At 45.3% G+C, this 27515-nt stretch overlaps 1 protein-coding gene across 1 annotated transcript in view; it reads right to left on the bottom strand.

Moving 5' to 3' along the window:
* Positions 1-26661, bottom strand: part of LOC132111609 (receptor-type tyrosine-protein phosphatase epsilon-like) — a 42170-nt gene extending 15509 nt beyond the window's left edge. The window contains exons 1-3 of the mRNA XM_059519059.1: positions 26537-26661; positions 2847-3043; positions 2102-2173 (exon numbers count right to left, since the gene is read on the bottom strand). Of these exons, the coding sequence (XP_059375042.1) occupies positions 2102-2171 (70 nt within the window). The 5' untranslated portion in view covers positions 2172-2173; positions 2847-3043; positions 26537-26661. The remainder of the gene's footprint in view (positions 1-2101; positions 2174-2846; positions 3044-26536) is intronic.
* Positions 26662-27515: the final 854 nt, after the last annotated feature.

Raw genomic sequence — 27515 nt, 5'->3', positions numbered from 1 at the left:
GGCTATAGCCGGGAAGAGGTCAGGGAGCAAGGGGGCCACGGGGATCCGGGGCGTGGGGCTCGGGCCCCGGCCTGAGTCTTAGGTATCCGTAGCGCCTTCCTTCTTCCTCCTCTTCGCTGAATACAGCTCACGGTAAGTACTGGTTCCCACAGTTCGTTCTCGAGGTGCCCACTCTCTTTCTCTTCCTCCACAGGTAACGGCTCTTCGCTGATTACAGCTCACAGTAAGTACTGATTCACACAGTTCGTTCCTTGGGTGCTCACGCTCTTTCTCTTTCTCCACAGGCAACGGCTGGGACACACAGGCACAGTTAATTCAGCTTGGTTTTGCTCTCACCTCTTCGCTGATTACAGCTCACAGTAAGTACTGGTTCACACAGTTCGTTCCTTGGGTGCTCACTCGCTTTCTCTTTCTCCACAGGCAGCGGCGTAAGTACAGGTTTCCTCAGTCTCTCCTCGTGTTACCCACTCTCTCTCCTTTTCTCTCCACAGGTATCAACTTGGGCACAATAGCACAGTTAGTTTGCTTTGAATGGCTCTCACCTCTGGGCTGGACACAGCGTACTGTAAGTACAGGGTTCGCTCTATTCCTCCTCGTGTTATTCACTCTCTCTCTCCTTTTCTCTCCACAGGTATCAACTTGGGCACAATAGCACAGTTAGTTTGCTTTGAATGGCTCTCACCTCTGGGCTGGACACAGCGTACTGTAAGTACAGGGTTCGCTCTATTCCTCCTCGTGTTATTCACCTCTCTCTCCTTTTCTCTCCACAGGTATCAACTTGGGCACAATAGCACAGTTAGTTTGCTTTAAATGGCTCTCACCTCTGGGCTGGACACAGCGTACTGTAAGTACAGGGTCCGCTCTATTCCTCCTCGTGTTATTCCCTCTCTCTCCTTTTCTCTCCACAGATATCAACTTGGGCACAATAGCACCGTTAGTTTGCTTTGAATGGCTCTCACCTCTGGGCTGAACACAGCGTACTGTAAGTACAGGTTTCCTCTGTTTCTCCTTGTGTTACTCACTCTCTTTCCTTTCCTCTCCACAGGTATCAACTTGGACACAAAACACAGTTACTCTGCTTTGGATGGCTTTCACCTCTGGGCTGGACACAGCGTACCGTGCTATCCCCGGAGATCTGAAGCACGCTCACAACGTATACTGTACTGAACTAGGCTAGGACCAGCAATCTCCTTGTCCTCCCACGCCGAAGTGCGTGAAGGCGGGGGTTTATCTGACAGGACACACGGCAATACACAGCAGCCCACAGCAATATACAACACCACGTCAAAATTATAGGTTTTCACAGCACGAAGACTCACCCACCACACTCAGTGTACGGAAAGGACACCCGTCTTCCTTCACTTCGCTTGGTTCGGATCTGGCGATGGAATATGCGGCCTAGCTAGTGATGTCGTCGTTATGACTACTTCAATAAGTATTCCTTCGGCTCTCCCACCACACTATATTAGGGGTAGGGCCGCCCTCCTCCTCCTGGAGAGATCTACACAACGCCAGGTCAATATACAGGGCACTTTCGACTGGCTCTTAGTACTCACATCAATGCCACTTCCAATCCCCTTTTTCACGTCGTCTCAGTTCGCCGTATAATCTGTTCACTTCTCAACCTTTAAGGTTCGCGATGTCGTCACAATCATACAATTCCAGCCTGAGGGAGAGAGAGAGTTAGACAGCTACCAGCAGCGTACCAAGACGGGCACAACCCAGTGCTTCACACACACCAAAAAGAGCTTCCCAGACTGTGAAATAACTTGGCCTTAAGTACTGCCTTGTCCAGCGTATCCTCCAATCACCATCCGCTGTCCCTAACTAGGCACAGGTGCATCGAATTCCCTGATTTTCCTTCTTACGGCGCTACCGGAAGTTCCGGTGTTCTGTTTTTCCGGTCCGGGCGGAAACACTTCCGGGCGGAACCCAAACTTCCCGAATTTTGGTTCCGCCCCTAAAGATCGTCACCTTGTGACACAAGCATTTTCACGTTCCAATTCAAGACATTCTTTGGAAATTTCTATGGGTACAGATTATGTGTCTGCCTGTTTATAAATCATTTTGAATGAAAAACAGATATCTGGAGATGATATACCTGTGGTCAGGTTTCCATGAGAGGAACTGTTTGAAATGAGAGCTGCTGAAACTAGAAACAAGACCATCATGCCTGCAGGTAAAAAAAGAAAACAACAGACAAACAGCTATGTGAGTTTCCAGATAATAGATTATATAACTGCAATACACTCAAATGAGCAAAAGATTCACAAAAGATTCAATTAACCTATATTAAAACCATCTATCTTTTTCGCATGCCATTAAGTAAAAATCTTTACTCGACATGAACAAATCTAAAATTACTTTCAATTAACGGTTCAGAGAGTTACAGCCTCTGGAGATATGGTACCATCTATCACGCACAACCAGCAGCAACTGAGAAAACTAGGACAAGACATTTTACCCATATGGTCACGCGTTTATATCTAAAAACGTATTGTGTGGAAATACATCTCAAAAATTATAATTTATGTGACATACAGTATATAATAAACGTATGATTAAATGCAGTGGGGTTCAAAAGACAACATGATTTGAAAATATTTGAAAAAATAAAACAAAGTCATAATGTTCAATGAATAAGAAGCATTTCTGATTCTACTTTAGTTCTAGGACAATAATCAAATTTATGACACTGATCATTTGTAAACAGGGTCAGCTGTGGTCTTAAACATTTGGACACAACATATTTTTAAATGCCTTCCCTAATTAAAAAAATATATATAACTATATATTTTTAATGCCTTGAATTAATAATTTAAAATAGAAATAAATGTGGTACTCACAAATGTGAAATATCTCACTCTGTGGCAACTTCTCAGTCCATAGCTTTCAAGAGAGGAGATATTAATTATTATGATTCTTTTCCAGAAGGTCTCCAGGAGTCATGATATCTGTCAAGGCACTTCTGTCCTTCAATAATATATGAGTCCAGGTTTTTTCATTGTCCTCTCCTGGTAGGCTATCCTTAGATAGCCACTGCCTGCAAGGAACAAGGGATAAGGATACATTAGGAGAGTGAACTGTCTTTTTTTAAAAACCTCATAAAATCTGTAGAGAACAGGCAGTGCCAGAAGGGGTTGTGGAGAGAGAAAAGCAAAAAGATCCACTTTGAACCTCTCCATTAGAATTGTGCCTGGTGATTTGCCACCGAGAAATCAGTTTGAGAAGATCTACTCCTATTGGAAAACTCTGTCAATCTGTGTTCAAGCACGGCTAACCTTATCCATAGACCTTGTAGACTATTATTTATAGTCTGATATACCTATACTGCTTTTAACGAGTGATGTTTAATTGCCATTTATCAATATAATTTATATTTTATTATTTTGTAATTGTGTATATACAGTATATATACTGTATATCATCAATATATTATAATAATTATTTATTTTTAATAAATATGAGATAAAGCCACCCATAAATGTTTAGCAACAACCCTGTTCATAATATACTGTGTAAAACTAGGTCAGTCATTTTGGTCATCTCTGGGCCCTGACTGGATCACATGAAAGAAAGTTAAATCAAGAACATTGTCAATCAAAACCAAGTGTCAGTTACTCAGGCAATAACAGCACTGAAAGCCAAACTTTATTTTTACATGTTCATTTATTGTGAATAATGACAGTGTCTAGCCATATATTACATGCGTACATTAAGGTTAATTTAGTATATATATGGTGTGATTATAAATATTATCGAAATTCGAATTATATTTGAATTTAAAAGGCATAATTTCAGTTGGGGGAAAAGCTTTTGACTTCTCTCAACAAATATTATGCACGTTTCTTCAAAGTGTAATAAAATAACACAAATATCTTTGAAAAAAAAGTGCATAATGTTCAAAATAATGTTTATAAACCATATAGAAAAAAAACAGCACCATATGTATAGTTTAATACAATGGACCGAAACCAATCACAAAGAGTAAGCTACCTTCTTAATTTAAAAACATGGGATACAGGGGAATGGGAAAAAAACAATGGTTTCCAAAGAGCATTTTTGAAGCCAAAAGTGGGTGGAGGCGGCTGTCGCCATCTTGGCAGCACATCACCGCGAGTCACTCCCGGATAATCGAAAATGGGCAAAAAGTTGGGAGCTGGTTGCTAAAGCCATGCCCACCTAGCTGACAGCGGTGAGAGCAACGGCAATCCACCTGTCACTCAAGTGGCCACGCCCTTAATTATGTAGAACTTTAAGGCTTAACATAATTTAACTGGATGAGTTATAAAAAAATTCACCCCCTCTCACAGTTGTCATGAAGGCCAAAAATAGCTATATAGACATAAATCATATTTTAAACCAGGCTGTAAATGTTTTTTTTCTGCTGTAAAGTTGGGTATTTTAACATGGGGAGTCTGTGGGATTGACTCCCTTTTGCAGCCAGCCTCTAGCGGCCAGATGACGAATTACAGTTTAAGTCACTTCCGTATTGGCTTCACGAGAGAGAGCGGGAGGTTGCCGCTTGGGAAAAACTGCCATAAATTCTTGAGTCATGTTTTTTTTAAAGTTGAGCTTACATTAATTTTTCATGGCTTTCTAAACATGCCACTCTTTTGTGCGAGACGCAAGTGCAACGCTGATTTAATGTCCCTCTAGAAAATTTGATAAATATGCGTTCTGTGTGAGCGTCTTAGTTTCATTTTTGAAAACAACATCTCCACACTGATGCTCTTGATTTCCACAATATATTGAATGAACAACGTGGTAGCGTCGCATCTAATGGGTTCAACTGGAAGGCTAACAAAAGCATTAAAATGAAATGACACGTACATCGTCGTCGCATTTCGTGCACCACTGATGGCTGACGCAGACCTAGAAATCGAATGCAAAAATGTTTGGATTTTTTTTTTTTTTGAAATGATAAAACGTGTGGATTTTCAACAAATTCAACAAGTATTCGAAATCCAATTTATTTGAATTTTTTTTGACTGTAACCAGCCCTAATCTGGTTACTGTCATGCTACTGTGCCGGAAGAAAGGTAGCTGATGATGTTAGTTAGCAACAGGAACTGCCTCATATGGTCCTCGAGAGAACATCCTTCCTGCTCCAGCAGGAGGAGGAGGAATTCTGGGCGAAGGAAGGGATCCATGAACACAACGGAAAGAAAAAATGGAGGAAAAACCAGAAAACAAATGGAGGGGAGACATACAATTTAAACGGTTTTGGTCGGGTCTTCTGTCACGCTACTGTGCCGGAAGGAACACGGAGTCGAGAATAATCCAGAGAATCTTTATTAATCCAACACAGGGGTAATTCCAACATGGAACACAGAAGGAAGACACACATACTGACTTGTAGACCCAACAAAAACAGACTGAACAGACTAGGACCTTACATAAGATAATTGGAGAAACACAGATGAGAGGAATGACTAAATTAACAGGGACATGGAACACATGGGGAAGAAACTACGTAGACACACCTGGAATCAAATTAACCAACCATGGAAGACAGAAACTGGGTCAGAGGTGCAAAAATACACATAATGAGTCCAGGGGTTTGACAGTTACAGTCAATTCTATCCATTAAGGTGACTTTTACTCATTTGTAGATGGCCATAAATTTTCATTTAACAAAAGCAAATGTAAAGTCACCTGGCAAATTTATTTGAGACATGCAACCATTCTTTATTTTTTTATGGTCTTCCTATAAGAGCTTACTGTGGACTGGATTGCACTGCTCATTCAACAAAGAGGCTTCCATAACCGTGGCAGTCTGGAAGCTGTTGTTAATGTATGAGTCAATGGCCTTCAGGACAAATTTTCATAAAAAAATCATGCAGACAACACCAAATGAAACAGTCACCTGAAAGATGAAACAACATTCTGACACTACAAGGAACAAGCAGCATCTCAAGCAGTAAAACCTGATCTGACTGTCAACACATGCTGTGACCTTGAGAAATGTATGGTATTGCACTCTGCAGATCTTTCATATGGAAATTGAATGCATATTGTTGGTGCTTATAGTTTGAATAAAGAACAATGGGAGAGAGCACCACTGAATAAAGACCGGAGAAAGTGCCTGTTACATTAATATAATCCAGCCTTCGCTTTTCTTTGTTAGCATTATGTATGTATGTATTTTACATAGATCTCAGACATACATTTTGCCAAACATTCACAGAGGAAAGCAGAACACACTTTTCTGTCTCTAAGAAACGCAATTAGCTCCTCCTTTATTCACTAACCAGAACCTTTGAGTACAAAACAGGAAGAGATTTTAGCTTTCAAATCCAATAAACTTCCTGTGTTAATGGGGGGCTTAAAATCTATAGTCAGGATGTAGCCTCCCGTTACTCCCTTTAACTGATTGTTGCTTAAAATCCATTAAGGCTACATTTACACGACAACGATGTAGTCAAAAACTGAAAAGTTTTTCCATTGAGTTTCTAAAAAGTTTCACATATGTACGACAAAGTTTTCAAAGCGATTCATATTTACACATATTCGTGAAAACGTCCAAAACGCTATATTACGTATACCAGGTCTGTAGTTGGCGCTGTCACCTTGTTAGTAAACAGTACCTGTAGAGAAGTGACGATTATGTGTTGTATATAATGCATCTCCACTGTTGAGCAGCAACAACAGTACCATATACTTTGCCATTGTTGTGTATGTTTGTTCACGCTTGCCTTTAAAATCGACACGTACTGCAAATGTCGGAAACAATAACTGTGGCGTTTTCAACTTGCACTTTGAAACCCGTGATAGGTAGAAATTGATAGCCTGAATGCACTTTGGATAAAAGCGTCTGCTAAATGCATTAATTTTATTTTATTTTATTTTATTTTATTTAAATATATGGGTTTTCAAACCCCAAAAAACAGTTGTCGTGTAAACAAACAGGCAAAACACATAAAAAGTTTCCTATTTTTGGCTGAAAACGTTGTGTAAATGGTCACTGAGATTTTCTGCTTTTTAAGACATTACAAAATAACATCATATTTGAATAGTGTTACAATATTCCAAAACTACAGCCAGGACCTTTCAGTGTGTAATTTGTCACTAGTGCATTCAGAGCACATCCTGGAAATAAATGTGTTGGTTTTTATTCATAATTATTAATTGATAAATTCTCTGAGCAAAAATTATATAGATTTTAGCAGTTGTACAGTCCTGAACAGTGGATTGACATTATTGTATGTCCAAGTAACCATGTAGGAAACAGACTGGATGGAGGTGGTAGCTGCGCATGGAGAGATGTTGACCAGCACACAGAAGGCTGACTCAGCACCATAACTGACCTCCATGCAAGAACGTGACTACCACTGTTTATTTTTCAAGTTCGAGAGATGCATTTAATGCAGAACAATTGGAAATGCATAGTAAAAAGCCTCTTGCACGAACTATAAGAGATTCTTCTTTCTATTAAATTTTTTATGTGTATTATCAGTCTATGACTAATAGCCTATAAATGATATCTAACCTTCACAAATGTGGTTTACCACATCAGTAATGGATAACGTACTCGGTTACTAAACGTAACCTCGGTTCTCTCTAGAAGAGCGAACGAGTACTGCGTCTTAGCTAAGACGCTACGGGAAAAGTCTCTTTTCACGAAATACTGAAGCAAAAAAGTATCCTTAATTTTGTATTTTTGTAAAGCGCATTTGCAGCAGTACACAGCCATAGGCGAGACGGCTCGTTCGCTCATTGGCTTGTTCTGCGGCAACTGCACAGCCTATCGAGCGCGGGCTGATGCAACATCAGACCAATAAGGGCGCTTCGCGCCCTTCTTGCCACTTCCCGCCGAAACGGGTGTGGCCCAACCTCTAAAAGGAGCTCGAAAAGGCTGACTCACCTGATTTATTTCATCGCCGAAGCGAACCAGAGTGAATCGTGCGCACGGCAGAGAACGCAGTACTCGTTCGCTCTTCTAGAGAGAACCGAGGTTACGTTTAGTAACCGAGTACGTTCTCTTACGAGAGCTCTCTCGTACTGCGTCTTAGCTAAGACGCTACGGGAACCCAATGTAAAACGCCGTGCGCGCAGGGATCACACACCAATAAACCTAAAGCAACGCCCAGGATTCACAGTGCACAGTCACCTGAGGGACTCACAGAGAGTCCAGGACAGAAAAGGGAAAAAGCCCTCCGTCCTATATCTAGCAGCATCCGTAGATGCGGCAATATGACATCACACAGCCGAGGCAAGGCCTGACCAATGTGGCAATGCGGGTCATACGCAATACTGCCCATATAACAGTCGGCAGCGCATAGCGCTCGTGAACTCAGAATTCCCCTCTGGGCCCTGATTCGACTATACCGACAACAGCCTTGCTTGCAAGGCGGGGACCTCCAGGTTATAGAACCTGATAAATGTAGACGGCGAGGTCCAACCTGCCGCCATACATATATCCTGCAAGGAGATCCCAGTAGACCACGCCCACGACGAGGCGACACCTCTTGTGGAGTGTGCTCTGACACCCAACGGGCACTAAAGGCCCCTGACATCCTCCCCTGACACCGGCAGGGCAGACAGGGCAATAACCTGAGCCCGAAACGGTGTGTTGAGGGATTTCGGCACATAACCGTGCCTAGGTTTGAGTATGGCCCTTGAGTCATTGGGCCCAAACTCCAAGCACGACTGGCTCACCGAGAGCGCGTGCAAATCACCCACACGCTTCACAGAAGCGAGAGCCAACAAGAATACTGTCTTGAACGACAGATGCTGAAGGCTAACCGATTGGATAGGCTCAAAAGGGGGACCCTTCGTGGCCTCCAAAACCGCCGCGAGGTCCCACATAGGGACTGACGGAGGTCTGGGAGGATTCAGCCTCCTAGCTCCTCTGAGGAGCCGGATGACTAAATCGTTCCTTCCTATTGACTGACCAGACGCCGTTTCAGAAAACGCCGCGATGGCCGCCACATAAACTTTGAGCGTGGATGGGGCTCTGCCCTTATCCAACAGCTCCTGTAGGAAGGAGAGGACCTCCGTCACCTCACAACTAAGGGGTGAATAACCTCGAGCTGTTTAGCACTCCCACTGCGAGATCAGCGGGTAACCGTTGAGCGCCCACACATGGAGGGACCACAACTCCGGTTGAGGGTGCCAAATCGAGCCCCTGGCCTGCGAGAGGAGGTCCCTCCTCTACGGTACCGGCCACGGGGCGACATCTGCTAACTGCATCAAATCTGGGAACCATGGTTGGTTCTTCCAAAGAGGTGCTACAAGCAGTATTGAACATCTCGTTTCTCTCACCCGTTCTATCACCTGCGGAAGGAGGGAAACGGGAGGGAACGCATAAAGCGGGCAGCACGGCCATCTCCGTGACAGCACGCTTTCGTTCTTGGAAAAGAACGCGGGGCAGTGAGCGTTTTCGTGGGACGCAAAGAGGTCCACCTCCGCCATGCCAAATCTCTCCCACAACAGCCAGACTGTTTGCGGGTGTAGAGACCATTCGCCCGTAGGAACATTGCCTCTGGACAGCCTGTCTGGACCCAGATTCTGCAGTCCAGGCACATGCACTGCTCTCAGCGAGCGCACGTTGCGCTGAGCCCAAACCAGGAGGCGTTCCGTCAGCCTGCACAGGTTTCGGGACCCGAGACCGCCCTGGCGATTTATGTAGGACACCACGGACATGTTGTCCGCACGGACTACGACGTGGTGATCCTTGATATGGGGACAAAAGCGCGTCAGCGCGTTCTCCACTGCCAGTGTTTCCAGGCAGTTGATATGATGGAGCTTTTCCCGTTCTGACCATAGGCCAAAGGACGGTCTGCCTTCGAGCAGCGCTCCCCATCCCGAAGTGGAGGCGTCCGTCGACACCATTCTCACACTCGGGGAAGTCCCCAGGCTTACACCTGATCGGTACCAGCCGTTCGCTGTCCAAGGTGCTAGAGCCGCAACACAGCTCTGATCGACCTTGAAATGCAGCCGGCCAGACGCCCACGCTCTGCGCAGCACCCGAGCCTTCAGCCAGAACTGCAGGGGGCGCATGCGGAGCAGGCCCAGCCGCAGAACCGGAGACGCTGAGGCCATGAGACCCAGCATCTTTTGACAGTGTTTGAGCGACACGGTCGCGCCGCAGCGGAAAGAACTCGCTGCGCGCTGAATGCCCATCGCGCGCTGTGGTGACAGCCGCGCCGTCATGGAACACGAGTTCAGAACTATACCCAGAAACAGGATCGTCTGACTGGGGTTCAGCAAACTCTTCGCCCAATTGACACTGAGGCCGAGCTTCTTGAGGTGATCGAGTAAAACGGCCCTGTGGTTCACGAGCTCCGCTCGTGATCGGGCCAGAACCAGCCAGTCGTCCAAATAATTCAGCACTCGTATGCCTCTGAGTCTGAGAGGAGCGAGCGCTGCATCCATGCACCTCGTAAACGTACGAGGAGCCACGGAGGACTGTAAACTGGTATGCCTGGCCCTCGAAGGCGAATCTCAAATATCGCCTGTGGTTTGACGCTATCTGTATTTGAAAATACGCGTCCCTCAGATCTATTGACATGAACCAGTCCCCTCTGCGAATCTGCGCGAGGAGTTTCCTGGTCGTAAGCATTTTGAAACTGGGTTTCATCAATGCCTTGTCCAGCTGTCTTAGATCCAGTATGGGCCTGAGACCCCCGTCTCTCTTGGGCACCAGAAAGAATCTGCTGTACAGACCCCCCCCCCCCCCGCTTTGAGCTTGAGACACAGGCTCTACAGCCCCTTTGCTCAACAGTCTTGATATTTCGGCCCGAAGTATGTGTGCTACTTCTGTTTTGACCGTAGTTTCAAAGTAGTGAAACGTAGTGTTTTGACTTTTCAGCGCGCGTCGAAAAAAAAAGCTGTAGCGAGTAGCCTCTCTTTATAATGCCTAGCACCCAATCCGAAACCCCTGGAAGCGCTGACCATGCATCTGCATGAATGGCTAAGGGCTGGATGCGAAGCGCGCTCTGTTGACCGGGCAACGGCGGCGCTCGGGTGTGCTGCGCATTTGAGGCGGGGAGCGCGCTGATCACAGCGGGCAGATCGCTCCTCCTCGACCCCGTCCCGGCGCTTAACCGACTGGGGGAAGGCTGAGCAGGTCCCGTGGGACTCGATATGTCTGCGAGTAACAGTGGGCTGCATATGTGCACATTTACCACTTTCAACTCGCTGTCTGCCTGTGCAGAGCGTACGTGCACGGGCCTCGTTTTTACAGAAGCCACGCGCCGTATGTGACATAGTGTATGTGGGCACTGGGGAGTGGGCACGTTTACTATGCGGCGCGCTCGACCGATCTGTGTCGATCTTATGTGCGCGAGCCCTGTGTGCAGGGCTGTGCTTACATGTGGAGATGGGCACTGAGGAGTGGGCATCGTCACTGCATTTATAGCACCATCGGCCATGGCCGGACGAGCGTGCATGGGTTTTGTTTTTTACAGAAACCACATGACGCCTGTGACATAGTATTGTGGGCACTGAGGGGTGGGCACGCTTACTATGCAGTGTGCGCGATCGACTTGAGTCGCTTTTATGGGCGCAGGCCCTGTGTGCAGGGCTGTGCTTACATGTGGAGATGGGCACTGAGGAGTGGGCTTCGTCACTACATTTATAGCACCATCGGCCGTGGCCGGACGAACGTGCACGGGTTTCGTTTTTACAGAAACCACATGACGCGTGTGACATAGTGATTGTGGGCAATGAGGAGTGGGCACGTCTACTATGTAGTGCGCGTGATCGACTTGAGTCGCTTTTATGGGCGCAAGCCCTGTGTGAAGGGCTGTGCTTATATGTGGAGATGGGCACTGAGCAGTGGGCATCGTCACTACATTTATAGCACCATCGGCCGTGGCCGGGACACCAGAAATTACACCTTTTCCGGGAAATATCTGGGTAGCTGTGATAACGGTTTTCATGTGCAGGCAAGCGGGCAACCGTACAGGCTTGCGCATTGCAAAAAACGCTGAAACAGTCACAATCTCTGGAACTGAAACAGCGGCGCGCTTAGGTGAGAGCCCGGCCACAGCGGAACTCGTACACCGGCGCTTCGATGAAGCAGCCATCGTGTGTAGTGCCGACGCAGCGTCATGCAGCATGCATAGATGGCTTTCCTAGGATGGCTTCGGGGCTCCCGGCCTCACCGTAATCCTCTGCCGCGATCCCCGCGGCGCGGGGCGACGGCTGGTAGAGCGAGAACGGGGGTCTCGAGCTGCGTTGCTGAAGCTGTTGTGATAACGGCTTTTGTGTGCAGGCAAGCGGGCAACTGTGCAGGCTTGCCCATTGCAGAAAACGCTGAGACAGTCACAATTCCTGGAACTGAAACAGCGGCGCGCTTGGGTGAGAGCTCGGCCACAGTGGAACTCGTACACCTGCGCTTCGATGAAGCAGCCATCGTTAGTAGTGCCGACGCAGCGTCACACAGCAGGCTTTAGATGGCAACACCGCTTTTGCCGCCGTCCAGCAGAGGGCGGACAAAGGTGCGTCGCTATCGCCTATTCCACCGGCGGAAGTGAGTGGTAGTTCCTGTTTTAGCATCATCAGTGTGGAGAATGCTAGTGAGACAGACGAACGAGTTCGTGCTGAATATGGAGCGTTCCAAGCCTTCGCCACCTCTTCGTGAAGCTCAGGAAGAAATGAGGCGGGCTTTGAGAAGTACGCTCATCCGAAAGGGAAATACCATCCAGCCGGGAACGAGAGGGGGGGCGCTGGAGCAAAGCTCCTTCTCGATGTCAGCTCGTCTGCTGGGCTTCTGAGCAGAAGGCGCGAGATCCTCGGAGCTCGCCCAGCCCTCACTGCCCGAAGCTAGCAGAGAGCGCGTGTCCTCTTCCCCCGACGCGGCCCTGAGATCGACTTCCTCGGACGACGCGCCGGCAAACAGCGGGCGCTGCCCACCGGGAAGCGATGCAGGGGGGGCCTGTGAAGCAGGGCGAACCGGCGAGCTCGGTTGAGCTGAAGACGGTTCCAGAATCCGCTGGAAGCGATGCTTTTACGGCCTCAGCGCAGCGGAGAATGCAGGCTCAGAGAAAAAGGCCAGGCGAGTCCTCAGAGTCACCATGGCAACAGCTCGCAATGGGGGCATCCGCCGTCAGCGAGCGCGAGCGCTGCATGATCTTCACCCAGGCAGGAGACACAGATGACGTAGGATGGCATCTTAAAAAAGACGCGAGCTCTTTTACGAGTGTGTGTCGCAGGGCGAACACACACACACATAAAGAACAGCTTGGATATAACAGGATTGAAAGGATATAGGCGCCGGATAGCGCAGCAGGAACGGCAGTGGAAGGCGGCGATGCCAGCAGCTTCAGAATGGCTCGTCCTGCTGATGTGCTTTCTCAGACGGCGCTTGCTTCCTCCGTGATCCAGCGATGCGTGAGCTTCGCTGAAGAGATGAAAAATCAGGTGAGTCAGCCTTTTCGAGCTCCTTTTATAGGTTGGGCCACACCCGTTTCGGCGGGAAGTGGCAAGAAGGGCGCGAAGCGCCCTTATTGGTCTGATGTTGCATCAGCCCGCGCTCGATAGGCTGTGCAGTTGCCGCAGAACAAGCCAATGAGCGAAAGAGCCGTCTCGCCTATGGCTGTGTACTGCTGCAAATGCGCTTTACAAAAATACAAAATTAAGGATAATTTTTTGCTTCAGTATTTCGTGAAAAGAGACTTTTCCCGTAGCGTCTTAGCTAAGACGCAGTACGAGAGAGCTCTCGTAAGAGAACTCCTGAACCGATATAGACCGAAAATCCATAATATTAGCTGATTCTCTAGAAGCAAAATTATTTGTAACAACTTCGTATTACTCACATGCAACCAAATGTCCTATAATTAGATTGAAACATAATCATTTTAGTGGAAAAGGTCAGAGGCATTTCTTTCTTGTGAAATATCTACAACCTGAGTTCACATTATGGAACAAGAACTGATAATGAATTAGAGTCCATTAAGTCTTTTAAATCTGCCATTTCATTTATACTGAGCTCTTGGCCTTGTCAGTTACTAGTCTCTTAAAACCAAATTGTTTACCAACATCTTACATTTTCAGATTAGAGTGCTGTGCACAAGTAATAATGAAATTAATCTGCATTTAAGTGCATGTTGCTTTAATCCTAGCGGCTGTGCTCTCTCTCTCTCTCTCTCTCTCTCTCTCTCTACCAGAAACAAGGTCACATCACACCATTGTTATACATAATACATAAACTTCAGGAAAATGCTTTTGTGAGATATGCTATCCTAAACATTTATTCATTGCAATATTAGGATTCAAATACACAGTATGCTTTCTATGGAATGCTTAATCTTAAAACAACTTTGCTCTAATCTTTGAGAGATAAAAAGGCTAAAAGCTGGAAAATATTCAAATGCAAGAGAGGGATCATGGAAAGTTTTGTGACTGAAGATGTTTGCAAAAATGGTTACCAATTAATAATTTGGAAAACTATGTAGTGGATGTGCAGTTGAAAATAGCCTGTAGATCACAGTGGTTCTCAGCTGGTGGGTAGTGACCTGAAAATGGTTTGCACTGCAGGTCTATTTTGATAGGGTCTTGAATGCAAGTTATAAAATTTAACTTTTGAAAGGGAGGATGGAGAAATGTTGTTTATATCAAAGGGTGGTCTATTACAACAAATAAGGATTTCTCTCACTCTGCTGCTCTGTGTTTCACGGAAACCTGGCTGAATGACGCCGTACCGGACAGCGCACTCCATCTGCCGGGCTTTCAGCTGTTCAGAGCGGACCGCGAAGCAGAATCAACGGGGAAATCGCGCGGCGGCGGGACATGCTTTTACATCAATGAACGGTGGTGTACAGATGTAACTGTGTTAAAGAAGATGTGCTGTCCTTATCTAGAAACGCAGTTTATCAACTGCAAGCCGTTCTATTCGCCGCGGGAGTTTCACTCGTTCATTCTGGTTAGTGTTTACATTCCTCCTCAAGCGCATGTGAGCTCAGCTTTACAGAAATTCGCTGATCAGATCACAGACACAGAACAACAACACTCGGACTCTGTTTTAATCATTCTTGGGGACTTTAATAAAGCCAATCTCTCCCGTGAACTGCCAAAATACAGACAGCATGTTACCTGTCCCACCAGAGACAGTAATATACTGGATCACTGTTACACCACAATAAAGGATGCATATCACTAAACCTGTAGTAAAGACTGTGAAGAGATGGACCAGCGAAACAGAGCAGGATTTACAATCTTGCTTTGACATCACAGACTGGAGCGTTTTTGAAGCTGCTACCACCGATCTGGACGAACTCACAGAGACTGTAACATCCTATATTAGTTTCTGTGAGGATATATGCATTCCTACCAGGACTTATTTAACATTCAACAATGATAAGCCATGGTTTACAGTAAAACTCAGACACCTTCGTCAGGCCAAAGAGGATGCCTACAGAAATGGGGACAGGGTCTTGTACAATCAGGCCAGGAACACACTGAACAAAGAGATTAGAGCGGCTAAAAAGACCTACGCTAAAAAGTTGGAAGACCAGTTTACTTCCAACGACTCTACTTCAGTTTGGAGAGGACTGAGAGCCATCACAAACTACAAGACACCATCCCCTTGCACTGAGGCTAATCAATGACTTGCTAACGACCTGAATGAGTTTTATTGTAGATTTGAAACCCCCAACACCCACTCTGACCATCTCCCTACACAACCATTAACACCTCCTGCAATCCCCCTCTCCATACCTCCTGCTCTTCAAATCTGTGAAGATGATGTGCGCCAGGTCTTCAAGAAAAACAAAAGAAGAAAAGCACCAGGCCCAGATGGCGTTACACCAGCCTGTCTGAAAATCTGTGCTGACCAGCTGGCCCCCATCTTTTCACAGATCTTCAACAGATCTCTGCTTCCTGCTTCAAACGCTCCACCATAATCCCCATTCCAAAGAAACCCAAGATAACAGGACTTAACGACTACAGACCTGTGGCTCTAACGTCTGTGGTCATGAAGTCGTTTGAAAAACTGGTTCTGGCTTATCTGAAGGACATCACTGGACCCTTACTGGACCCCCTGCAGTTTGCGTACCGAGCAAACAGGTCCGTGGATGATGCAATCAACATGGCATTGCACTTCATCCTGCAACATCTGGACAAAACAGGGACTTATGTGAGGATCCTGTTTGTGGACTTTAGTTCGGCTTTCAACACCATCATCCCAACAACCCTCCAGACCAAACTGACCCAGCTCTCTGTTCCTAGCTCTATCTGTCAGTGGATCACCAGCTTTCTGACAGATAGGCAACAGTTAGTGAGACTGGGGAAATTCATGTCAAACAGCTGCTCCACCAACACTGGTGCCCCTCAGGGATGTGTTCTCTCCCCTCTGCTCTTCTCCCTGTACACCAACGACTGCACCTCTAAAGACCCCTCTGTCAAGCTCCTGAAGTTTGCAGACGACACTACAGTCATCGGCCTCATCCAGGACGGTGACGAGTCTGCTTACAGACAGGAGGTTGAGCAGCTGGCTGTCTGGTGCAGTCTTAACAACCTGGAGCTGAACACGCACAAAACAGTGGAGATGACTGTGGACTTTAGTTGAAACCCCCCTGCACTTTCCCCACTCACCATCATGAACAGCACTGTGGCTGCAGTGGAGTCATTCAGATTCCTGGGAACCACCATCTCTCAGGACCTGAAGTGGGACAATCACATTGGCTCCATTGTGAAAAAAGCCCAACAAAGGTTGTACTTCCTTCGCCAGCTGAGGAAGTTTAACCTGCCACAGGAGCTGCTGAAACAGTTCTACTCAGCCGTCATTGAGTCAGTCTTGTGTACTTCAATTACTGTCTGGTTTGGTTCAGCTACAAAATCAGATATCAGAAGACTACAGAGAACTGTTCGGACTGCTGAAAGGATTATTGGTGCTCCCCTGCCCACCCTCCAAGAACTGTTCACATCCAGAGTGAGGAAAAGGACTCAGAAAATCACTCTGGATCCCTCACATCCAAGTCACCCCATCTTTGAACTTTTGCCATCTGGCCGGCGCCTCAGAGCCGCAAATACAAGAACAGCAAGGCACAAGAATAGTTTCTTCCCCCAGGCAATCTACCTCATGAACAGTTAAATGTTTCCCACTTAAACTTATGCTTATGCAAAAATGTGCAATATCCTTATATTTATTTGTTACCCCTCCATCCTAGAACATTCCTGCATCTCACTCAATCCTATTCCATTATCATTTATAGCACAATTGTTTATACACTTATTTATTAGCCAATGTGTAATTCTCCTGTAAAATTTTTTTTTTTTTTTTTTTTTTGTCTGTGTGTTGTTGTCTCTGTTTACTGGAAGCTTATGTCACTAAAACAAATTCCTTGTATGCGCAAGCATACTTGGCAATAAAGCTCTTTCTGATTCTGATTCTCTAATGCAATTTTTGAAATACTGAGAACTATTAAAACTATCGAAATACTGAGACATTTGTACATGTTTCTGTTTACTCTGTCATGTTTAATTTTTTATTATTTATTTGTTTTTGTTGCGCTTTTGCTGAAGAGGCAGCCACCTACAACAACCACACAGAACTGCAGGAGTACACAGTGACTGCTTGTATCAAAAAGTGCAATGATGATATGACAGTCACCAAGACAATCACCACACATGCAAACCAGAAACCGTGGATGATAGCAGAGGTTCGTGGGCTGCTAAAGACCAGAGATGAAGCATTCAGATCAGAAGACAAAGCAGCCCTCAAAGCAGCAAGAGCCAATCTGTCATGTGGCATGAAAAATGCAAAACAGTCATATGCTCAACAAAAAAAATCAATCACTTCACAGACACCAGAGACACGTGGAGCCTGTGGCAAGCCATTCAGACCATCACTGACTACAAGCCCTTGCCATAGGGCTGTGATGACGACACATCCCTCCCGGATAAACTCAACCTCTTTTATTCATGGTTTGACATGCAGAAAAACTGCCCACACCTCCCCAACGACCAGGTGCTCTGTCTGTCTCCAGCCGATGTAAGGAAGACTCTATCTAGGATTAACCCACGCAAGGCCGCGGGTCCCAACAACATACCTAGCCATGTACTGAAAGACTGTGCTGTACAGCTGACAGATGTCGTAACAGATATCTTCAACAGCTCGTTGAGCCAGGCAGTCGTCTCCACCAGTGATGCGCAGGTTGATCCGAAATGAGCGGGTGCCTGCGGTCACCCAAACGAGTCATCCAAAAATATTTTTCATGGTATTCGGGTCACGGTCAGTCGGGTCGTTTGACATACCTTTGTAATTTATATAGTACTAGACACAATTGAGAAATACATAGGCCTACACTTTATTGGCTGAATAACTGGCGCGAATAGAGTGACCACCTGTCCCGCTTTGTTGTACTGCACAGCAATTTTACCCTTTGTCCCGCCTCTTTCTTTTTGAGCATCTGTCCCGCTTTTTCATTCGACCCTGCCTAATAAATACACGGATACTACCATAAGCGTACTGTTAACTAGGTCCAATAGTTCAGAGGAGAGCAATAAAAGCGTTAGTTAGCATAGCCTACTCTTGGTTCAGAACTGTAGATGGCAAAGCAGAGAGAGATTTTTGCATTTTATGCAAAAGCAGTTTTTCAGTGGGACATGGTGAAGAATACGACGTGAAGCGACATGGTTCATGTGAGTACCACAGAAAAAAAGCGCATCATCAATAAACATGCAAATCAGTGCAATCGTTTTTCAATAAACCAAATGACCCACAGGCTGACAAAGTTTGGGCAGCAGAAGTGATGATCATTTATCATGCCGTACATCACACTCATTCATATCGCTCTACCGACTGCAGTAACAGGTTTGCCCCAGTCATTTTTCCTGATTCTGAAATGGCTAAGAAAAAAGCTGTAGAAACTTTGGGTGATATTTTGGGTCAGGTAGTGTCTTAATCTTTTAGTCGGTGGGTTTAAAAATAAATATAGGCAATATATTACAGAAAGCTTGAAATGTCTACTTTTAAACAAACATATTCAAACCAAAATAAATAGGCTACTCTGTGAATATGTAATCCATATGAAATGTGCATTTCTCTCTGGTGTTCATGGCGAGTCCTCATGGTCAACTTCATCTTTGCAGCGACACAGAAAACACCAGTTTATTACTAAACAATTAAATGAGTCCTTGTTAATTTAAACACATTCATAATCATTAATTTAACCGGTGGCAAGCCTTATGTGTGCGGTCATAACGCTTATTATGCTTTAGGCTATAGTCTATTTAAGTAATTAAATTAATATAAAGGGGCGACGCATTTACTACTTTTAAAAAATGCGGGTCAGGTACAATATTTTCTTCTTCTTTCTCTGTGGGCGGGTTAGTTTAAAACATCGGTCGGCTGCGGGTTGTTTATAATTGACCTGCCCTTCACTGGTTCCCACGTGTCTCAAATCCACAGCAATTATGACGATACCAAAGAAATCACCTAAACGACTACCGTCCCATAGCACTGGCTCCAATCATGATGAAGTGCTTTGAGAGGTTAGTCATGCACAACATCAAAACCAGCCTACCCAACACATTTGATCCACTCCAGTTTGAATACCGTCCAAACTGCTCTACAGACGATGCAATTTCCTCCACCCTCCACCTGGCTCTTAACCACCAAGAGAATAAAGACTCCTATGTTAGAATGCTGTTCATTGACTTCAGCTTATCATTCAACACAACAATCCCACAACAGCTCATTAATAAACTAAACTTGCTGGGCCTAAATGCCTCCCTTTGTAATTGGATCCTGGACTTTCTAACTGGAAGACCTCAGTCAGTCCATGTCGGCCACAACACCTCGAGCACTACCACACTGAGCACAGGTGCTCCACAAGACTGTGTGCTCAGCCCACTGCTCTTCACGCCGCTGACCCACGACTGCACTGCCAAGTTCATCAAGTTTGCGGATGACACAACTGTGGTAGGTCTCATCAGCAACAGCGATGAATCGCACTACAGTGAGGAAGTGGCACAGCTGGCTGAATGGTGTGGCACTAACAACCTGTCCCTCAATGTGAGTAAGACAAGGGAGGTTGTGATGGACTTTAGGAGAAACTCTGTTGACCTGACCATCGACAGCTTGACTGTAGAGAGAGTCGGCAGCACTAAATTCCTGGGGGTGCAAATCACAGAGGATCTCACCGGGACCACCAACACCATGTCACTCTCCAAGAAGGCACGACAGTACTTACACTTTCTCTGCCAGCTGAAAAGTCTCCCTCCACCCATCCTCACCACATTCTACAGGGGCACCATAGAAAGCGTGCTGACCAGCTGCATCACTGTCTGGTACAGGAACTGTAGTGCAGCAGACCACAAGAACCTCCAGCGGACAGTGAGCACAGTTGCAAAAATCATCTGTGCCCCTCTCCCCTCCATCCTGGATATTTTCCTTACAGGATGCTCCAGCAAAGCCAACAGTATCGTGAAGGACCCCACCCCTCCATCCCACAGTCTCTTCCAGCTCCTACCATCAGGAAGGCTGTATCGGAGCATCAAAGCCCGCTCCGCCAGACTGCTCAACAGCTTTTTCCCCCAGGCTGTGAGAGCCATGAACTCAAATCACCCCGCCCTCCTCTGAAACCCCACACAAACCCCCTACCTCCTGTAACATCTCACCTATTCCTCCCAACCCTCCTGTCCTCCGGTCCTGTGAGGCATGACATTTCGTTCCACTGTATATCCACACATATAGCAGAATAACAATAAAACTCAACTTGACTTGACTGTTTATAGTAGGGCTGTGACAGTTGCCGTGACAACCGCGTCACCACTGTGGTCGGTTGCTACCGCAGTTGTCTACTGCCACCGGCAGTAGTGCATGTGACGTCACAAACATAATACAAAGTTTTGTATATAAGTGTAATAACTGTAATAGTTGCAAATTCTAAGTCTATGGTAATTAACAAATTACCTCAAACACAGCGTTTCCTTTAGATTGGCAGATTTGAGCGCAGGAAAATACAGTTTATACATTCAGCAAATTAATTTAGTGTTGGGCGATGGATCATGTTGGGAAAGCAAATACCACCTCACCGATCTGAAGTCATCTGCATTCATGTCACCCATCAGCGTTTGCACAAGTTCTCGTGATCGCAAACGCTGGCTGGTCAGGTTTGGTGAGGCTTTCTCCAAACTGGCCAAATACAAACGAGACAGCGATAAATAAAAGATGGTAACAAGAAATATGGCAATGATTCCTATTTTAAAGAGAGCGCAGACAGATGAGGAGTTAGCTAGCTTGCTTGGTGGCGGAAAAGTAAGCCAGACGCAACAACCGCAATGCGACAGGTTTAGTCTGTCTAATGTCTATACAGGACATTTGAACTCAGTGTCAGTACCTCACAGACCGGACGGGGGATTTATCATGTCGTGTTGTGCTGCATCCAGTGTAGCATCACTGATTATAATGAGTATTTTGTCACGCTGCGTCGCTCGCGTCCGTTAGACAGGGTGTATTTAACTTTCTTATTAGGCTACTTTCCTGTAGCGTAAATAAGCATTATTTCTTTGATATTTATTTTTAGTGTTTTGCAGGCGGCGTTCACTGACAGAAGTGCTCAAATAAACACGAACTGACAAGTTAAATAGGATGTGTTAGATGAGTGAGACAGTGCTGGGCTGATTTCTAGACGTGCATATAAATATTTCCTGTATATAATATATATAAAATATATTACATGCATGCACAGTTTAAGTCAGCTTTAATCACCTTTTTTGGTAATTCCATGAATTAACTGACCACGACACTGCTTGTATATAGTTTATTTCGCAGTTTGATATGAAAGGATACGCACAAAGGAAGCGCGCACCGCCTTTGAGCACAGGACCGTCCGCGCTCGCTTAACTTGCACCTGATAATAAAGTGAAGTGGAGCGCGTGTCTGAAACGTTTCCTGTTCAGTCATTCTGCGAGTCTGCGACTGAATAAATTCACTTCTTGTCATGAGAAAAAGTGACAGAAGCAGCAGTTGTGAGTGGGTGGCCATCCCTGCCCCTACGTAAAATAATTTGAATACGTTAAACTGGAAAAAAATTATCGCCTTGGTTAACGAGCAAATTTTGACACTAATATATATATATATATATATATATATATATATATATATATATATATATATATATATATATATAATTATTATTTTTTTCAAACACTGCGCCACCGGCGGTTGTTGGTCAATGACTACCGCGGTGGTAAAAATCAGGCGGGAAGGAAGTCGACCGGAAGTTGAAGTCGGCCGCGTGCCGCCATCTTGTAGCAGAACTTCACTTGCGTTAGCATCCCATTGACTCCCATTCATTTTGGCGTCACTTTGACAGCGAATAATTTTATATCTGAGGCGTTTAAAGACTCCATTTGTCCATTATTTATTTCTAAAGATACACAACAATGTATAAAGGGCTCCATTACCTTCTATGTTACATTATGGCCCCGTAGAAACAGTTTTTGTAAAAATAGGCTAACGATTGCGTCATAACCACTCGACTCTCTGTCGCACAGTAGAGAAATTACCGTACAGAAAGGACGAGAAGCTCGCAGGCAATCGGGGAGACGTCAAGAGAGAAGCCCATAGATACAAGCCCTGGCGTTACATTTTAAAATACTATACATAATAATTAATCAGAATACTTACTCCTGCTCACTCACGCCAAAGAACTCCCCGCTCAAGCTTGCCGTCTCTGCAAGATTAACGATGGCAGTTTGCACGCACAGCTACTAGAAGATTTACATCTGTCAGACAGTTTGCTGACGTCATCAAGCTTAGTTTGAGTCTGCGCGTCAGAAACGGAAGTGCTAAAAATCGCTAAAAATGGGCTTCACTTGTCTCAATTGAGTTCCAGTGGGGTCGCTGTGTCCATTTCTTTTGCTGTCTATGGTAAAAATCAGCCACCGTCACAGCCCTAGTTTATAGTAATATCATTACATTTTAATGTTTATATTATGAATGTATTTTAGTTTGCTTTAGCATGTGTAGTCCAATGGCTCACCACATGATGTATAATACTCAATCTGGGTGCTGAAGCAAACGTACAGTATAAATGAGTACAGTATAAAAAGTCGAGTTGTATAGAACTATTACTCTTGACCTTAGCCTTAATAACTACTTTTGAATGGAATTTGGTTGATTCTGTCATATTAAATAATATTTTGGACTTAAACAAAAACTTTTAATTTACATGTTTCCACATCTAAACATATTTTACAGTGTCTCTAAAGCATTTGTGGCAAGAATGGAGATGAGTATACCAATTGCATTACTCTGTCTCACCCCCAGGGCAAAATCTATTGGCCTCTTTTTCCAAACGTCACATCCACACAAACAGACTCATGAGAATTGCCTTATGCAGCTTTTTATGTTCTATTAATATATGCATGAAAGAATAAGTGACAAAGAGGTCAGTCAGCTGTTTTCATCCATATATCATTAGTGTAAAAACGTCTCAGGTTACAAATGTAACCATGGTTCCCTGAGAGGGAACGAGACACTGCGTCCTCTAGGGGTCGCTTTGGGGAACACCTCGTCGTGACCCGTGTCTGAAGCATACTTTGAAAAACGCCAACGTGTTGGCCGGCGACAGCCTCTGACGTCAATACCGGCGCGACTATAAATACGCGCCCGTAGGACCCGTCACTTATCTTCTTCGTGAAGCTTGCGTCCGGAGAATGGCAGGGAACTAGAGGACGCAGTGTCTCGTTCCCTCTCAGGGAACCATGGTTACATTCGTAACCTGAGACGTTCCCTGTCAAGGGAACTTCGAACTGCGTCCTCTAGGGGTCGCTTTGGGGAACAGTATACCCACGCCGCCATGCTGAGGGGAGTGCAGGCCAGAATCATGGCAAACACTAAGTACCAACTCTACCATTTCACTGCGAGTCGCCCCTGGGACGGTTAGACGGCTGTCCATGACATTATCCCTTACGGCCAAAGGCCTAAGCTACATACCCAACTTACCTGTAGGGACTCCACCAGGGGTAGAGCTGAAGGCTTGGAATCACGAAAGATTCCTTTAAAGGGATACGGCTAAGAACCTAGCATGTTCTTTACCAAGTCTTGCCTGTCACACAGGGGCTACCGCTAGCTTTCGCAAAAACCTGCCGAAAGAGCTGTCTCAACAGTTCTCTAGTAGCAACGCCCTGTTCTAGATGGATTTCAGAAAGTGCGCAGAGTCTTGCGTGCACACTTACCACTTACGTGGATTTCAGACAGTGCGCAAAGTGTTCACGTGCACACTGACCACCATGTGGTTTTGAGAAAGTACACAGGCTTAGCGTGTGTACTGAAAGGTTCCTAAGCATCGCAGAGGCGCTGGATCGCACGGGAGAGGCCAGCTCCAATTTTCCAAACCTCAAGCAAGGGGAGCATCAGCTGAGGCAGTACATACAGAAAGACTTCCGTAACTACCACCTCCACCTTCCCATTGGACGTCGCTAAGCGGCCAGGAGGCCCCTCAGGGTGACCTGGCCGGACATCCATGAAATTCCCTGCAGTGCTGCAAGGAAACTCACAGAGTTTGTTAGTAGACATATAACCACCAGCAATAAAAACACACATAAGCAGATATAGAAAGGGTTACATAATCACCCACCCTCCTGTACCGGAGTCCCGCTTACGGGGCGCCCCCTTTTGGTCCGGACCATCAGTAAGGTGGTTACTATGAATATAGGACCAACCAAAAACATCATAGGTTCAGCATAGGACACTAGCCTTCTGTGCCCTGAGATTTAAGAGAGGATGTTTCCCCCACAGAGAGATAGCTAGCCAGCGTCTCTTCTACAGGGGGCATCCTCTCATAGCCGTTTTCATGCATGCCCTCGATATTAGCATAACTCGTATGCTGAAACCGATGGATGCGAGAGGAAAACAGCCTCTTCCATTGCTTTTCGACTTCTGCATGTAAGTCAGGCAAGAATGGAAGGCTCAACTGGGCTGGAGGGCTATGGTCAGACCAATAACGCTCATCGAGGCGACCTCGCGGTGTCACTTTTCTGGCACGCTTCCATGGCAAGTCTAATTTTGCCGTGGCGCGATCCACAACCTCTAACAGCTCCCCATATGCAGGGCAGGAGGATTGAGAAGGCTCAGCCTCAGCTTCTTCACCACTCTCAGATATCTCCTGCTCTTTCTGGGTAGAACCCAGCAGAGCACTAACTTCAGTATCAGAGTGGGTTAATGACTACACATCTTCCTCCTGAAGTTAACTCTCGTTTGCCGCCGAAGAGTGTGAAAGGAAAAGTCCCCCTCTACACTCCTCAGCGAGATCCACCTGTGATCCCCACGAGCTCATTCTCCTCCGTGCCTCGGCAACGGTGGGTCCTGAGCCGGGGGTACCAGATGGCTGTCCCTCTTTCCTCGAAAAGAGAGACAAACGAGAGCGGAGCTTTTTAACAGAAAAACTCTCGCAGTTCACGCAGATTGCCCCCTCAAGGACATCGCGCACGTGCTCTTCGCCCAAACAAGAGACGCAAAGACTGTGTGTGTCATCAGGTGTCAAATAACGCTGACATGGATGCACACACTGTTTAAATGCCTTGCTAGTGGATGCCATGATAACAATGATAGATCGCTCTTACCGTTTTGGTCGTTTCTCAGATGCACGCTTCAAACAAAACAGTCAATGAAGACGAAGAAGATAAGTGACGGGTCCTACGGGCGCGTATTTATAGTTGCGCCGGTAGTGTCGCCGGCCAACACGTTGACGTTTTTCAAAGTATGCTTCAGACACAGGTCACGACGAAGTGTTCCCCAAAGCGACCCCAAGAGGACCAAGTTCGAAGTTCCCTTGACAGGGAACAGTATGTTGATCCAATAATGCAGTAGCAATTTTCTCATTCACTGTTTATCCCTTAGAAGTACAGGAACATTAAATAATTACATTTATTATTAAACATAGAATTCATTTACTTATAATTTCCAGCATAAGAGTACTCACGTTGTGTGGCATTCTTAAAAAAGATTGCTTTTATTTTCCATTTTGAAATATGAAAATAACGTAAGGATATCAACATTCTGCCATGTTAATTTCAGATACATTTGGTAAATTTATACATTTTTATTGTATATTTTAGTCACGTGGCCCGAGTGTTTGTAGATACCCCCTTTCAACATTTTAATGTAATTCTTAACGTATGTATCTCTTAGAATACAGAAACCATTTAAGGGTTAATATCTGTAAACGATCTGCCTAGACAACATTTTTGAGCACCATAGGCGTGTGGAACATTTTTGGGTAACACAGGTGCGATACGAGACTGAAAAAACATTGCTCCACGCAAAATGCTGTCTAGACTGGCAGCTCACTAGATTTTGAAACACAACCCACCGACGCGTGTTCCTTAAGAAAAAATCTTGCAATTAATAAATCTAGAGTAATTGCATGCAGAGTAGCCTAAACATTTAGATAAAAACGCAAAATGGTTTGATAAAACCCAGTTTTTACACGTTAATTCGAGTAAACGACTAAATGGGCGATATTGAGAGAATGAATTATTTCGAATTCATCATCATCACGACCGTGATTGAGGGCGTTAAAAAAATCCTTTTAACAGAGCAACTGATAGATGCAACAATTGTAGCTAGTATTACCAGTGTGATGTCCCGGTCCATGTAAAGGGTGGGTAAAAATCCAGCGTTCCGTGCTGATGGGTGTTGAGGATGCTGTGCAGATAGTGGTCCCTCCTCCTCGAGCGCCGGTGCAGTGTGATGATGATGATGATGCGCCGTCGGTGCGTCACTCTCATTTGTGGTGAAAATATTTTCCCAACTCAGTAATCGGTCTACTACATGTAAAGGTAGTTTACTCTAGATATGGAACATTGCAAATAATGTGATTATTTTAGACACTGGACAGACAGCGAAATATTTTATTGAAAAAAGAAAGAAAGACATGAATGCATTTTAGATTTGTAAAAATATAACTTTAAAACTGTAAAATATATTTTATGTAGAAATCAGAAAAAATAGATAAAATAGTAATATTGTCTTCAGTTGGACAGCGGCTATATTGGGTGCTTGAAGGATGCATCCGATGTCCTTCAGAGTCTGTCATCCTACCGTCCTTCAGAGTCTTGTATAGACTCCTCCTCGTAAGTAAACTCTAGAATGATGGTGCATTCAAGTCATGTCGGATAGATCGTATTTACGAGTTGAACGCACACGCCACCACAAAGTCGTAATTAGGAGTGGGAAACTCGAAATTTTCTTTAAGCCTCGAGTTTCCGAGTTGGAGGCGTGTCAATGAGAAACATGGCAGAATCGATGGATGGGGTTGTGACTACTGTACTGCATGTCTGACAGAGGGAGACAGAGAGATAATAATAAAACATAAAAATAAAACATAAATCTCAATACTTATGCCAAATGCGGGTGGATTTTGCTCGTGGCGGGCGGGTAACACAGTGACTCCAACTAGCCACTTTGGCGGGTTGAATAATTGTAGTGTTTTTAAAAGGCATCTGAAATAAGCCATATTGCAGTGTGACACTACAACTCCCATGAGTATGGACAGTAATGCGCAGGTCGGGGTTTTTTCCAACCTGCGGTCCCGCTTTTATTAAATTATTTG

Source organism: Carassius carassius, chromosome 31 (genome assembly GCF_963082965.1).
Source record: "Carassius carassius chromosome 31, fCarCar2.1, whole genome shotgun sequence".
Lineage (NCBI taxonomy): Eukaryota > Metazoa > Chordata > Actinopteri > Cypriniformes > Cyprinidae > Carassius > Carassius carassius.
The sequence above is the reverse complement of the archived record's forward strand: the minus strand, read 5'-3'. Positions and strand labels throughout refer to the sequence as shown.